Genomic DNA, 15,881 nt, shown 5'->3' with positions numbered 1-15,881 from the left:
GAGTGAAAAAGCAAAGGGAAAGAACTAGTAAAGAAGAGCTGGGGACAGCAGAACAATATTCTCCAATGCAGAGAATATAATTTATGGTCAAATAGCTGTGAAAATTTATAAAATGTCCAACTATCAAATGTCCTTGGGGCACACATAAAATTGAGCACCTTACTACATTTCAAAAAATAAAACTAAATAAAAGCCACATTCTCTGAAGAGAGAATAAAACAGAATGTCATTGCAAAATAACTTGAAGATTTTTTGAAAAAGTACAAAACATTTGCCTTTGCTGTCCTACCAGATTTTAACATTTCATGAAATAGAAGGCTTCCAGTATAATACAAATTATCTTTTTGTATTTTATATTGATCAAAATGGATTAAAGAATCTAGAAAAATCCCATACACACCAACAACCGTATAAAAAATAAAGAGGATGCCAAAGAAATACTGCCCCCAAAAAGTTCTGTGCCCTCTTTATTTTATTGGCAAGTTCTTTCCAACCTTCAAGGAAAGGTTATTTCTGTGTAATTTAAACAGACCCAGAAAAGGAAAATTTATGTAAAGTACCCCAATGCATTTTATGAGGTTAGCAAAAATCTTGATATAAAAACCTGAAAAATATAGTACAAACCAACATCTCTTTTGAATACAGGTGCAGTAATTTTCAATAAAATATTTGCAGACCAAATCCAGCTGGATATTAAAAAATACATATATACCATGGCCAAGTACAGTTAATACCAGGAACACAAGGATGATTCAATATTCAGAAACCTATTAATATGATTCCTCATGTTACTAGGTCAAAGGAATGAAAGCATATGAACATCTAGATAACTCTGAAAAATGCCGATAACTAGGTCTGCTGGGAATTATAGTTTTATCTGCACACCATTGGCAATAGTTGGTTTAGCCCAGTTTAGCCCAGGAGATACGATCCCAGGAGAGCAGAGTTGCAATAGACATCAGTTGACAGGAATCAGGGAGTTGTGCTAAGTGTCTCAGTTACCAGATACCAACCTCAAAACACACAGGTAGACAGAGAATGGGGTCTATTAACCAGAGCAGTATTTTTTCACAATGTGAATACATTCCATAGTGGGTTATGAAATTAATTGATTAGGTCTTAGCCATTTGTTCATGGAATCAATTGGAAAGAATGAAATGAAATAGAATGGAAAAGAAAATCAAACAGGATAAGTATTTGATTAGTGGTATTCAGTTTCCTGAAACTTTTGTTAAGTAATATGAAAAACGTGTGTGTGTGTGTGTGTGTGTGTGTCTGTTCATAATATAATATGCATTTCTTCCTGTTAGTCACAGTCAAAAAATTTAAATACCACCCACTGACCTAGGGGATTGAGAGGAATTATTTTCTGGATTGCTACTGCTACAGACCTTGGTCTAGGATTAGAGTTAGAATTATGAATAAGGTACTAAATAGTAAATAAAGAATCAAAGCCCCTTTCTATTTTGTATGAACACCTGTCTTTATTATTTTTTTTTTTTTGAGACAGAGTCTCACACTGCCACCCATGCTGGAGTGCAGTGATACAATCTCAGCTCACTGCAACCTCCACCTCCCAGGTTCAAGTGATTCTCCTGCCTCATCCTCCTGAGTAGCTGGGACTACAGGCACATGCCACCAAGCTTGGCTAATTTTTGTATTTTTAGTAGAAACAGGGTTTCACCATGTTGGCCAGAGTGATCTCGAACTCCTGACCTCAGGTGACCCGCCTACCTTGGCCTCCCAAAATGCTAGAGCTACAAGCATAAGCCACCATGCTCAGCCCCTATTTTGTATAAACATCTATTTCATAAAGTAAGGCTGTGGCAGATCATGGAGACTTCATCTCTGTCAACTCCTCCGAAAGTCACAATTTCGTTTATGAGGGTTGTGAAAGTGTAGTGATTAAAGCATGCTCTCTGGAACGAGGCTGCCTTAGAGAAAAGCTGCCACAACAGTACAGTAGATTATTTTTCAAAAATACTCCTCCAACACACACAGATAAAGAAAATCTCCATGGGAGGAGCACACTCCCTTGTCCAAGAACTTCAGACAAGGCTGTATAACTTGCTCTGGCCTCTGGCCTCATAGTAGGTAAGGGTGCTTCCCTATTCCCTGACTATGGCTTCAGCTGTGTGACTTGCTTTGACTAGTGGGATGTTAGCAGAAATGACATAAGCAGAAGCTTAAAAGACTTTATGTGCATTTGGGTTTTTTGTATCTCTATCATTACCAAGAAAAAACAATATGTTCTGGTTAGTCTCCTGGTCCAAGGAGAATGGGAGACCCACAGAGCAGAGCCCTATTAAGAAAAGAATACCCATCAGAACAGAATGTTCACAAGATTGGTGCACACGAATTTTTAAAAATAGCAAGAAACAGAAGCGAAATGTAGTCAAAGAACGTGTATTACTAAATAAATTACTCCAAAAAAAACAGTCAAAAATACATTATGGACAATGTGATCTTTCTTTTTAAAAGCTCAATAGGAGCTTAAAGGAAACATTGCAAGACAACAGAAAAAGTGAGCTTAGGAAAAGAATGGCAAAAATAAAAATGAAAACATTACATATTTGATTACCACAATTTTTTAAAGTTCCTGAAACACACACATACAAAAATAAAATATAATTTACATAGAAATTGTTTATATCATGTCCTAATATGACACTGAGAATAAGGAAGAAATCATGTAAGTATAGTGTCAGACAAAGTGAGAAAAAAACAGAGAAAATATCAGATTGAGCACAGACTCTGTGGTCTCTTCATTAATACTCAATGCCAAAAAACAGAATCAATATTTACAAAGACCTGAAGAAAAAGAGTGAGAAAAGTTTTCTTTAATTATATTGTGGAATATTTTTCTGTTCTCATTTTCAAAAATATTAACTATGCATATGTTAGGTCTCCTTTGTCATCATTTTCCTTTCACCATTTGCATATTTTTGTTTTTTACATTTCATCTTGTTAGATGCATATTTTGTCTGGCATGTTCTCAACTGTTTATTCCATGGCACTTATTTTTGTTGTTTCTAGTGGGGCCAGCTGTTTGCTGAAGAACAGCATAAAGAGGACATGGGGTATAAGACAGAGAATGAATAGAGTAGTCCCTAACTTTCATTCTGCTTTAGTGTTTACTGTTTGGTGCTTTAAGATCCATTAGTAATATCCATGCAATGGAGGAATACTGCCTACAGTTTCTAGCAGGCACTAAAATAAAACTAAATAGTCTAAAACACTATCTTCTAGTGTTTTAGAAAATAACACTAAATATGTTATTTTCTTTTCTCTGGAGTCCTATCTTCCTCTCATTTTCAGCACTCAAAAGTAGGTGGGGATCTCAAGAGAGCCTCTAACCTACAGGCTCTTTGTTATGGAAAGGGTTGCTCTACCACCCCACTGACCTCTTCATCTGACTTCACCTCCAGCAGTCTCCCTCTGTAGGAGACTATGTTGTATACTTAGACAATAATATTTTTGTCAATAAGGGTTCCCTTTCAATTCTAGGTATCTTGCAATTTTTGGTGTCAAACTGGGCCTTTTTGGGGACAATACCTGCTTCTTCCAAGTCCCACTCAGGGCCACCAATTTCACTGTTCTTACAAAAGTTTATTGAACAATTATGACTGTCATCCTTACTGCTCAGAATCCAAGGAAACACATGTCAGCCTTCAGGATCCTCCCTCCCTATAATTTGTGTTTGGAAGTTGGCACCATTTCCTTGCTTCATCAGAGATAAACTGTTTTGTTGTTGTTGTTTGTTTTACACAGTGTTAAGAGAAGGAACTTTTGTTACTCCTCCATTATGCCACATGCCATTTAAAACAACAGATTTTTTTTGTTATTGGAATGTGATCAAAAATATAAAGACCTAGACTGGTCAAAACTACAATAATGAAGAGAGGTCTTGCCTTAGTGAATACCAACACATTACAATACGTTACTATAACTTTAAAAGTATGAATCAGCACAGGAAAAGACCAAAAGATTAACTGACTAAATATATTCTCAAATAAAGTTTTAAATATTTAAGAAGAAACAAGACTAGGTGACAATATAGATGTCTATACATTTTCTCCCAACATGAAGTTACTTCTGAGCATGACAAAGGCAGAGAGTTCAAAACTTAAAAGACTCCTAGAGTAGACTACTTACAGTTTTTAATATCAATGTATCAAAACATAAACAAAAATAAAATATAAATGACAAAATGGGAACATTATTTGCAACATAAGACAAAAATTAATACTCTTTGTACATAAAGAGTACTTACAAATTAGTAAGATTCTCATAGAAAAATGGGCATACATACAAAGATGAAAATTTGCCTATTTCACCCAGGCTGGAGAGCAGTGGCACAATCAGAGCTCACTGCAGCCTCAGCCTCCCAAGTTCAAGTGATCCTCTTGCTTCAGCCTCCCAAGTAACTGGAACCACGGGTGCATACTAGCACACCCAGATAATTTATCTTCATCTTTTGTAGGGATGAGGGTCTCCCTATATTGCACAGACTGGTTTTGAACTCCTGGGTTCAAGCAATCCTTCTACCCCAGCCTCTTAAAGTGCTGGGATTACAGGTATGGCCATTGTGCCTAGTCCTATTATTCCATTTCTAATGCTTTAATGAGACAATACACACCAAAAAAAAGTACTACAAATGGCGCAAAAGTATTTTTAATAATCTCTCACTAATAAAATTTCCATAATCTTATAGTGCCAATTATTGCAAGGTAGGCATAGACATTAATGAAATTTTCTAAAAGACAATTTGTAGTATATTAAATGTCTTAAAATTTCACAAACTTTTTGACCCAAAATTATGTCTTAACAATCATTTCTTTGAATAAATTTCAATGCTCAGTAGCAAAGAACTGGTTAATAAAACATGACACATCCAAACGATGTAACATCAGGAATACATTTAATATTATTATAGGAAAATGTTTAGTGATATGTAAAAATATTCCTTACAATGTTAAATTTTTTAAAAATAGTTCTCAAAATAGAGCGTAGTCACTGTTTAAAAGATACATATATGTTAATATTCTAAGAAGAATATTGGAAATAGATACAACAAAATCCTAACAATTAGTAGAATTAAAGATAATGCTAATTTTAATCATTGCCCCTGCCTGTGTTTTCTACATTTTTATAATGAATAGGTGTCATGTTTCTAAATTTTTTTTAAAAGGTAATTTCAAAAGAGAGTGAAGAGAATTTAGAGGCCCTTAATACTGTAAATAATTGTTCTTTTATTAGTAAAATAGTTACTCTTCCTTATTCTTAAATTATTTTCAAAATAAAATGCCATTTTATTTGTAAATGAAGGCTTGGAGAATAAAAGCATTTCTGAGTATTTGACCACAATAATTTATAGCATACATTGGCCGGAGCTGTTCAGTGCTGACAAATTCCAGAAAGTAATTGCATGAAATACTTGGAGAGGAAACTGCTTTATGTTTCCATGCTATTTATGGAAATTAGCATCTTTGTAAAAATAAACTGAAAGCAATCACAATCATAAACCTTGAAATGTGGTTTCCATAAGATTTTAGCCTTGGTGCTTTAAGATCCATTAGTAATGCAATGGAGGAATACTGCCTACGTTTTTTCTGTTAGGAAACAACTACATGTAATTGGTTTTTTCCTCTTCTATCTTCAATCTATTTCTTTCTCCTGGCTGCTTTCCTTTTGGAGCACAAATATATTGAAGTACACTCTGCTAAGGAAAACCTCTCTAATGACCCTGTTTCTTTCCCAAAGAGTAATATACACTTCCTTTATTCAGCGCCTCACCTTCCGCCAAAGTGAGGACTCCATGTATTTCTCCCAAACTACTCTTTCAAATGTAACCAATTATTTCCCAAGATCAGGGTGAAGTTCCACCTTCATGTGTCCCTAACACTTGTTCAGAACCTGAAGGAATTCTGATTCCTCCCTCTATCTCAATTCCATGTAATCACAAGATTCTACTTCTTCAGGTTCTAACATCATCCCCACGCTCATATCCTCTTGTCTACAACTAACTCTCCACCCAGTTTGCTCTTGAAAACTGAGTTTAAGTTCTCATCATTGCCTGCCTGGAAGAGGGCTCCCAATTATCTTTTGCTGATAAGTGTGTCCCCAGTGGTCCAATGGTGTCTCAATGGTGCCTCCACCACCTCCTGATCAGCAACCACAGGACTCCATGTTACCAACTGAGTAAAGTCCTTTACATGCTCTTCAAGGTCATACCCAGGGTAGCCATGAACTGCCTGGGCTTAAGCAACCCTCCCACCTCAGCCTCCCGAGTAGCTGGGACTATACAAGCACAGGTATCATACCTGGCTTTTAAATTTTTTGATAGACATGAGGTCTTACTATGTTTTTCAACCTGATCTCAAGCTTCTGGCCTCAGCTAATCTTCCTGCCTTGGTATCCCAAAGTGCTTGGATCATAGGTATGAGCCACTGTGCCCAGACACAGACTATCTTTGTTCATCCTTATCTCATACTCCATGCTGCCATGTCCCTACTCTTCAAACACACAGCATCAACGGAAACTGAGAGGAGGAAACATTTAAAAGACATTTCTGAGATGGGAAAAATGGGAGTTAGTCACTGAATGGGTACAGGGCAGGGGAAATAAATAAGAAGCCATCTACAGTGATGCCAGGATCTGGCTCAAATGGCTGGCTGATGGAGAATCTAGGCACAGTAAAAGAGTGCGGTGAGAGATAAGGATTTTGGATTGAGAAGCATTGTGCTTGACACCATCAAGGAACTGTCTGGTGCAAGGTAGCTCGTGAATATATTGGTCTGCAACTCATTGAGTAGGCAAACAGAAACCTCTGTGAGGTGCTGAGCCACTTCCATTTTGGAGGAGCTCTTGAGTTTAAAAAAAAAAAGAAGGAAGAAGAAAAGCCAAAGCAGAGTTGTCAAGATTGTGTTTATTTTTAATGTTTACATTTAACAGTTAATGTAAAATAACGGACAACTTTTTATCTTTTCAGTATATATAATGCTATTTGAAGAAAACCTCAAAAGTTTACATTTGAGAGACTGCATCATCATGAGACCCAGGTCTCCACGTGGTAACCCCCAGGCAGGAGTCTCTGGAGAGATGGAGGCTACCTGGGAGAGCATGTGGAGGGAGAGAGGGGAGGGCAAAGGCAGAGCTCTGGAATTGAGGAGCATTTTTAAAAAGCCATAGAGGAGCCAAAGAAGAGTGAGATGAAAAGTATAGAGAGGTAGAAAGAGGAAAAGGAGCGAGGGGATCACGGGTGAAACACAAGAGAGTGCTCCCATTTATTCTCCCACTGGATTCTCACTGGATCTAGCAAATGACTCTGTCTTGCAGATTTTCAGGCTTCACAGCAACTTGGTAATAAAGTAGAGTCTGCATCTAGGACAACCCAAGATCTTCCTGCTCAGCCTCCATCACCAGTATCAACACAGACTGGAATACTGATCCAAAATCACTGTGGAGGACAAGGTTACGGGAAGCACACTTATGACATAAAACCCAGAGTGCCGGAAAAGCTCTGCACAGAACAGAAACAGGGTGAAAGGAGGAAGGCCACAGTGTGTATCAAGTGTGTAGCAAAGCACAGTACACTAAGAAAGGATTATTCAAAGGAAGTACTCAAACAAGTGAGCAAAGATGTGAGCATAAGATGTTCATTTCAGGTGTCTGATGGTAAACACAAGTGAACAAAACATCCAGGAAGCAACATAAATGTTGAATAAAAAAATAATGTGTTTAAATAACACATAATGCAATTTATGGCATTATGGTATATCTGTAAGAACAATGGAATGCAGCCATTAGAAATGAAAATGACGAAAAAGAGAAACACCCATAGAGATGGGGGGTACCTGCAAGGAGAGAATGGCTGCCCACTCCACAGATGGACAACTGCTTAGACCGTGGGCCTGCTGATCTCTCCCTGGGTCTGTCAGAACAAGGAAAGGAGAACGGAAGGCAGTTGGCAGGACAAAGAGAGGAGGCAGCACTGAAGCATTCATCTTCCCACTGTCTGGCACAGTAAGATGCATGCATTTCCTATGTGTCAGGTGGACACACGGAGCTGGGTCTGAGCTCTCCAGCCAACACTCCACCAAATAAGGCTGCCTGCTAGGTGAGAAGACTCCAGCAGCAAGTGGCAAGCTGGAGCTGGACTACTTGCTGCAGGAAGTGTCTCGTGGAGCCCTCTGAAGAACTCACATCTGCCACCCAGAGGGCAGAGGATTGAGAGAGAGCTGGAGCAGCAGTGACAACTACCAGAGAGAGGCATCCAGTTAAGTAAAGAGGTGATTGCCCTTATCCCCTTCCCCTCTCCTTGTTTCCTACCTTGGAAAGCTAGATCTAAAAGAAATAAAAATAAGAAGTATTTCAGAACCAGTCCCCACCACACCCTTACCATTCCATGGTAGGGGGAAAAGAGCCCTGTGCAACTTCAGGTACCTGAAGCCATTTGGCAAGCCCAGACTATGGGAAAGGGAGACAAGATTTAAATCAAGTTGAGAATCAAAACTTTAAATGAACTGAACGTTTAATAACCAAAATTGAATCTTCCTAGATTCCATTAAGGGATGGGAAAAGGCAATTTCACAAGGCATGGATAGACCAATGATTGACTCCACATTTATACCTTACGGAAAGGAGACTTCTCAATGAATCTGTCTTTCAGAGGCCCCAGTGTCCCAGATCACCAAATATGGGGCAACACTCAGACACAGAGCTATGACTTGTTGAGGGGCCAAACCTAGCCAAATCTAGGCTGACCTAAAAGGAATTATGTCCCACGTCAGAGTCAGGGCTACGTTGAGCTGATTTATCCACAGAGACAGTTCCCTGAACCCTGACCCAGGACTGCCTTCCTTAGGATCCCATCCTCCACTGCCCATGATTGACATGATCTTCCTAGATTCCATTAAGGAATAGGAAGGGTGCCCATGATCAAGGGTGATAGCAGTAGCAGGGGTAATTGGGGAACTTGGATGGTGAGATTCCTATGGAATGTGAGATTGTTGTAGAAGGTGAATAAAAGGCCTGAGCTAAGCCACCAACACTCAAATGGCACTTCTTTTGTCCTGATGTCAATTCTGTGACTTTGCCAGCCTCTCTCAGCACCTATGATTGCGCCAGGAGATGAAGAAAGGATGCCTGTGTTGGCAGCAGCAAGGAGGTCAAGATTCAAAGCCCACCCCTGACATCCTCTATTAGTTCTTCTTGGTGCTGTAACAAATTACCACAAATGTAGGTCTTAAGACAATACAAGTTTATTCTTTTACAGTTCCAGAGGTCAGAAATCTGAAATGTGTTTTTATAGGACTAAAATCAAAGTGTCACTACAGCCAGTTACATCTGAAGACTTGAACAGAAAATCCATCCCTTACCTCTTCCAACATCTAGAGATTGCTGCCATGCCCGAGCTCCTGGCTATATTCTTCCAGTCTCTGGCTTCCATGGTAGCATCTTCTATTTCCTCTGCCTCTGACTCTCCTGTGGCTCTCTTATAAGGACTGTTGTGATTGTATAATCCAGGATAGTCTCCCCATTCCAAGATTCTTAATCATATCTGCCAAGTCCTTTTTGCCACATAAGGGAATACTTATGAGTTCCAGGGATTAAGACATGGACATATCTGGGGGCTATTAGTCATCCTATCACACATCCCAAGGACATCCACACTCTCAGCCTGGCAGTTCCACCAAATATTATGAGGAAGGCAAAAGGAGCTCAAAGGTCATCTACCCAAGACCACTTTGCCTTCCATTCCACCCTCTCTCAAAGCCCTCTTCAGGATCAGCCTTCTATACCAGCCTTCAGCCTCAGGATCAGAAGCAAAATGTTAAACAATTTTGTCCTATACTTATGCACTAACAAGACCCAGGGGACAGGACTGGAGCCAACTCAGATATTGCTTATTTTACAAGTTGTGTTTTGAAATTTTTCAAAATCCTCCCTGCAGAGGAGGTCACCACAGAGTTATAAGACCTCCCAGAACATCTTCATCCAAATTCCTCCTGCCTTTCAAAACTGTTACCTCGAGGGACCTGTTCTAGTAGATATCTATGAACTTGGCAGTGAAGACAGTCAAAGATCAAGTCATTCTTCTGAAAAGGCTATTCTATCCAGAATCACAGGAAAGGGGACAGGACAGAATTTGCCAGATACTCTAAACAGTACAGCACCTCCCCGGAGGAAAACATGGTGGAGGGCCACTCAGATATACATGAAGCCACCTTGACATGTTTGTTTAAAGAGATAATCGTAAGCCGCATGAGCAATGTTAAAAACAATTTCTAAAGGCACTTGGCCAGAGAGCTATAAAGCCATCCTATGAGAATTAAATTCGTGAACAGATGAGGTTGTTTACTCTTCTCCTGGGCAAGAGAAAAAAAAAAAAGAGGGAGCAAGTTGTAATTCAGGGGCCAGTCAACATAGGACTCATCTTCAAGGTGTTCAGGATAAAGTTTGAAAAGCTCTCAAATATTCCAGGCTGGAAGAGAGAGTAGGAACAGCAGCTGCTATCTTCTCTTGGAAAATCAGGTCCCTAAGGAGAAGGCTGGAGCAACAGGAAGCTTCCAGGGCCTGTGAAACGGGAAGAAGGGAGGCCGTTCCAGCTGCCTGGGTGAGAGAAACAGTGAGCAACTCCAGGAATGGTCAAGACTAAGTTAGAAAAATAAGGAGCTGCCAGCCTCATACCTTATTCTGCAATCTATCATAATTATTTGTGGGCAGTGAATATAAGAGTTAACATTTTAACTGATTCAGTAAAGAAAATATATTTGTGGCCAGGTGCAGTGGCTCACATCTGTAATCCCAGCACGTTGGGAAGCCAAGGTGGGCAGATGACTCGAGGTCAGGAGTTCAAGGCCAGTCTGGCCAACATAGCAAAACTTCATCTCTACTAGAATACAAAAATTAGCTGGGTGTGGTGGTGTGTGCCTGTAGTCCCAGCTACTCAGAGACTGAGGCACAAGAATCACTTGAACCTGGGAGGCAGAGGTTGCAGTGAGCCAAGATCATGCCACTGCTCTCCAGTGTGGGCAACAGAGTGAAACCGTGTCAAAAAGAAGAAGGAAGGAAGAGAGGGAGGGAGGGAGGGAGGGAGGGAAGGAAAAAAAAGAAAGAAAATCTATTTGTTATTAATGCCTCAGCTTCACAAATCTGTTAGTTTTTTACCAACCACCTGGTGGCAGCACTTACAAAGCAAGGGTAGACACTACAGAACACCTTAAGACCCACCCAAACACCAGCATTGAGACAGGCAGCTTTGAGTCAAACCCAGGCTGACTCTAGGAAAACAAAAAACAAGAAACAGAGTGTCCAAGCCATGGACAGGGCCCCAGGGCTGACCTACCACGCTTCATCAGAACCTTCTCTCATGGCCTATGGTGTGACTGCCCTAGCCACGCCCACCCACACCTCCCAGAGATCCGGCTCGCCACAGCTGATACCTCTTGAGTGTCCCCTACAGGCTTCACACCAGAAAATACAGGCACTGCACTTGCTTCAAGCTTCTAATGCTGACAAGCAGCAGCAACAGCAGAATGGTGACATTTATTGTACACTTACTATGTGCCAGATGCTGTTTGGTTTGGTTTTTCACTTTCTTCCACTTCACAATGGATTAACTCCTCCAAACAATTCTGAGGTCTATACTAATATTATCAAGTCTGTAAAGATGAGAAAACTGAGATGCGATGCAGAGACGTTTGCATGACACAGTGATGAAGCAGTCGAGCTGGGATTCGAACAGTGGATGGCGTGAGTGATGAAGACCGCTGGTCTGAAATCGCCTTTTATGACCTTCTATGCACACTGCCTCGATACATGGAAACAGCACTGCCACAGGCATACAGATACGGAAAAATCCGAAAGAGGTCAGTGAGTGATTCAAGCTGGGCAAACACTGCCCTTGGCCAAAGGTCAACAGACTGCCTCAAAGCACATTTAAATTTTACAGGGTGAAAGAAGACAAAATGAAACACTGTGCCTTGAAGTCTTAGCCCCATTTGATCAGGAACAGATCTCCGAAGCTCTCAAAGCCTATTTCAGATCTGCTGATGAGACAGAAACAAGTCTCTACCCTTTTACTTCAACAGTCATCTCACTGGCCAGAGAACCTGAAAATCATCCTGAAAAGCCTTTCTAACAAAAGAGCTCTATTAATATGATTATGGAATAGCATCAATTAAAATGGGATAATGGGAAGAAGATGTACCTTGCTGACCAGTTCTTTGTACGTCACAGAATTCACAGGGCATTGGAGCCAAAAGAGGCCTTAAAGACACTAAGTCCAAGAAAGTGAAACAAGAGGCAGAGAAATCTGATTCATTTATCCCAGGGTATATATCTTCATTCATGCATGCATGCTTACTTAACAGACATTTAAGCCCTTAAATGACAAGTCCCTTGCTAGACCCTGAGTGTACCCAGGCCACCAAGTCATGTATCTGAGAAGTTATGTCTGCAGGGAGGGATTTTTCTAGTTCACACAAGACACTGCATGGGGCTAGCTGCAGCCCTTGGGACACAATACTAAGATGTGCCCTGCCTTTAGATCTGGGGCTGCAAACTGCTTGGCTGAATCCAGGCTGCAAACATATTTATCTGCCTTTCAGTGTTTTAAAAACTCGGAAATTTGGTAAGATATCGAGATGATTCCGCTATTTTGAAAAATAAGATCTGGCAATCCTGGGCTTGCATCTCCGCTTAGTAATGATTAGATGGAACTGAGTAGGGGCTGCTCTTAATAGATGGAGTAGGCGTTCTGCACTTTGCCACTGTCTCCATTACTCCCTAATGTCTCTTAGGCAGTGTTAGCCTCACTCCTTTGTTTTAGTCCATCCCATAGACAAATATAGATACAATACATGAGCCGGGTCCTCCCAAGTTGGTTGGAAAAGACAGCAGAAGTCTAAAGAGAGGAGTGCGGGATAAAACAGTAGGATATGTGATGATAGACGTAAACTCAGAATATTTATTTAGTGGCTTAGCTGGGGCCAGAATCTGGCTGTGCCCATTAATCTGTCCTAGTCTCCAGCACCCCAGCCTCTACTGGGCACATGCAGACAGCCATTCTAGTCTGAAATGACAGGGTCCATCACAGCCCCAGGTCATCACTGGTGCATGGTATCCACAGTGCTATTAAGGGCCTGCTCAAGATTCAGAAAGGACCCAAAGGATCTGGATAATCTCTTATAGCTAAACCAACCAGAAATACCATTGGCTGGAGGTAGGAAAGAAAGTTTGGTTCCTGGTATAGGATTAACACTAATGATGCCACATCTTAGGTAGTCTAGAATGATGCTTCTAAGTAAGCAGAGGGATGTCCACCATTTCCCTTCCCCTCCCTATGATCTTACCTGCAGGAGGGTACAGTACATGAAGACCATCCCTATCAGCAGCCACCAGGGGCTCATCCAGGAAGCCATGGGGTCTGGTCTCCTGCAGGTCCCAGTTGTAGCCTACAGAAGAGGAAACAGTTGATTACTAACCAGCTCTGGCCCGCATGGCAGTAACCATGACTTAAGAGGCCCATTAGATGGAGGGACTCTGAAGCCCAGACACCGTTGTAGAAAGGTTTGTGTTGGCCAAGGATGGGGCTGCCCACTGCAGGGTGCAGGTAACTGGGCTCCCTTTAGGAGGTCCACATCAAGGTCAGGCGAGGGCTAGACCTGACTCAGTGGGCAACTCATACCTCCAGCCCTTCAGCAGCTGAGACATCTCTGCCCCAGCCACCTCTGAGCCCATCTGTGAGCAGCAGGGTGTGGCTATTGGCATTTGACTCAGGAAGCCAGCACAGAGCCAAGGTTTAGACCAGCTTCTGCTACTCGCGGCAAAAATGAGTCTAAGACAACGAAGCCAGCTCAGAGAGGGAAAGGACCTGCCTAAGGTCACACAGCAAGATAGTGACATTTTAGGACTGGAACGCAGATCTTCTGATAGTTCAAGCCTTTCCTCGCTAGATGACACCGTGCGTGCGCCCTCGATGTCCCGGACCCACAACCAGAAAGATGCCTGAGAGCTAGGTTCAGGAAGGTTTGGAGGACACACCCCCGGGCCAGCCTAACACAATCTCCTAAAAGTAGGTGAGGGCTCGCCAGCAGAGGTTATCTGAAACCAGGAGGGAAGCAAGGTATTTTTCCCTCACTTTTCCTGTCAATTTACAGGGAAATCAGTATGAATTGAGATTGGAAAAGCCGAGGTCACACTCGACTCTCGCTTAGCCTGGCGGGCGCCTTGGCGGAGCTGGTGTCCGGGGGCGGGTCGGTGGCTTCTCTCCAGCTGGAGAAAGCATTAAGGGCCTGGCCTAATGCGATCCGCAAATGTGCTGCTGTTTCCGACCTGAGGCGGCGACTCTCGGCTGAAGGGACGCGGCCAGTGCCGGGCCCTGGAACTGTACGCCCCCCTCGCCCTCTCTCACCGGCCTACCTAGCGCACACTCCTCCGACTACCCGCTGCCTCGAAGTCACTCCTCAAGCACCCCCGGCGCCTCCCGGCCGCACCCACGCCCACTTTCCGCGAGCGCGCATCGCCTCAACCCCCGGTGTCTGGGCGCTCGCTACCCAGTTGCCAATCCGCCGGACCTTTGGACGCTCGAGGTTTCTGCTAGTAAGTTCCAATCCTGAAAACCTCCAACCCTGTGGAGTTCTCCCATAATCAAGAACGCCCCTCAGCCCGCGAAGTGCCGGAAAAACTCCAACCCTGTAGAGTTCCCGCAAAATCAAGAACGCCCCTCAGCCTGCGAAGTGCCCTCCGAAATACTCTCCCTGAACCTCCCAGCAAGCCACGGAGAGCGCCCGACCCGAGGTGCCCAGCAGTGAGGAGCATCCCAGTCCTGAGGCCCCCTGGGGCCCACGGAGCACGCCCCGACTCTGCTTGGAGTCCCCTGACTTGCTTAGAGAGGCCGCTGCTCCGAGTCTTACTTCCCCTGTGGAGCGCCTTCACCCGACCCCTGGCGGGGCTGCCCTGCGCCGAGCTAGGGGCACCCACCTTGCGCCGCAGAAGTATCTGGGACGTGCAGCCCTGGCGCCGCGCGGGGGAGAGGCTTGCAGAAGCCGCCCGTCAACACCTCGTGTGGAATCCGGCACCAGGACCTTCCCCGACGCCGGCCTCCAGCCCGCGGCGCCGCAGTCACCTCCGCCGCAGCGAAGTTAAATGGGGCTGGGACGGGGACTGCCCCGCCTCTCCCGCCCCCTCCGGGCGCGCAGAGCGCTGCACTGGCCGTGGCCCAGAGGCGGAGGGCGCGCGCCGCCACCTGCACCGCTCGGCAAGTGCACAGCGCGCCCAGGCGCCCTTCCGCCTGCGCGCCGGCACCTCGCCCTCAGCTCGAGCCGGAGGCGCCGGGGGCGCGAAGAGACCGGGTGTGGGGCCGGGGCCGGGCCGCTCCCAGCGCGCGGGGCCGCAGCGACGGCGAGACTCGGCTGGAACGCTCCTCCGCCCGCTTCCTGGAAGCCACTCCTCGCCCTGGGCCAGCCGCCAGGCCTTGTGCCAAGAGCCTGGATTGCCGACGCCGCCGACGCCGCCGCCGACAGGCGCGCTGGAGAAAGGCGGCCGCTGAGCCGCGAGCCAGCCGGGCAGCCCCGCCTCAGCCGGAGCCGGGTTAGGGATGCTGTCGCTCCCCCCAAGCCCACCCCCGGCCCCACCTCCCCTAGCCTCCACCCACCCCGCCCAGACCCGGGCGCCAGCTCTGCAAAGTCAGGCCCAGCAGCCACACCGAGGTTTGCCCGAACCGCCGCCTCGTGCCTAAGAGCTATAGGCGCTCCTGGCCAGGCAGGACCAAAGTCGGAGACTAGCGGCCCTTTCCTGGCCTGCGTCTCCGCACAGCACAGACCCCACACAAGAGACCGTGGACTCTAGACCGCTCACCGCCCAGGGACCTGGGA

General features: G+C 44.2%; 1 protein-coding gene across 5 annotated transcripts in view; it reads right to left on the bottom strand.

Moving 5' to 3' along the window:
* Positions 1-15,417, bottom strand: part of ADAMTSL3 (ADAMTS like 3) — a 454,464-nt gene extending 439,047 nt beyond the window's left edge. For all 5 annotated transcript variants that reach the window (XM_035303956.3, XM_035303955.3, XM_035303954.3 and 2 more), the window contains exons 1-2: positions 14,989-15,417; positions 13,359-13,460 (exon numbers count right to left, since the gene is read on the bottom strand). In XM_035303956.3, the coding sequence (XP_035159847.3) occupies positions 13,359-13,427 (69 nt within the window). In that variant the 5' untranslated portion in view covers positions 13,428-13,460; positions 14,989-15,417. The remainder of the gene's footprint in view (positions 1-13,358; positions 13,461-14,988) is intronic.
* Positions 15,418-15,881: the final 464 nt, after the last annotated feature.

Source organism: Callithrix jacchus, chromosome 6, assembly GCF_049354715.1.
Source record: "Callithrix jacchus isolate 240 chromosome 6, calJac240_pri, whole genome shotgun sequence".
NCBI lineage: Eukaryota > Metazoa > Chordata > Mammalia > Primates > Cebidae > Callithrix > Callithrix jacchus.
Note: the sequence above shows the minus strand (reverse complement) of the source record. Positions and strands in the feature narration are given on the sequence as shown.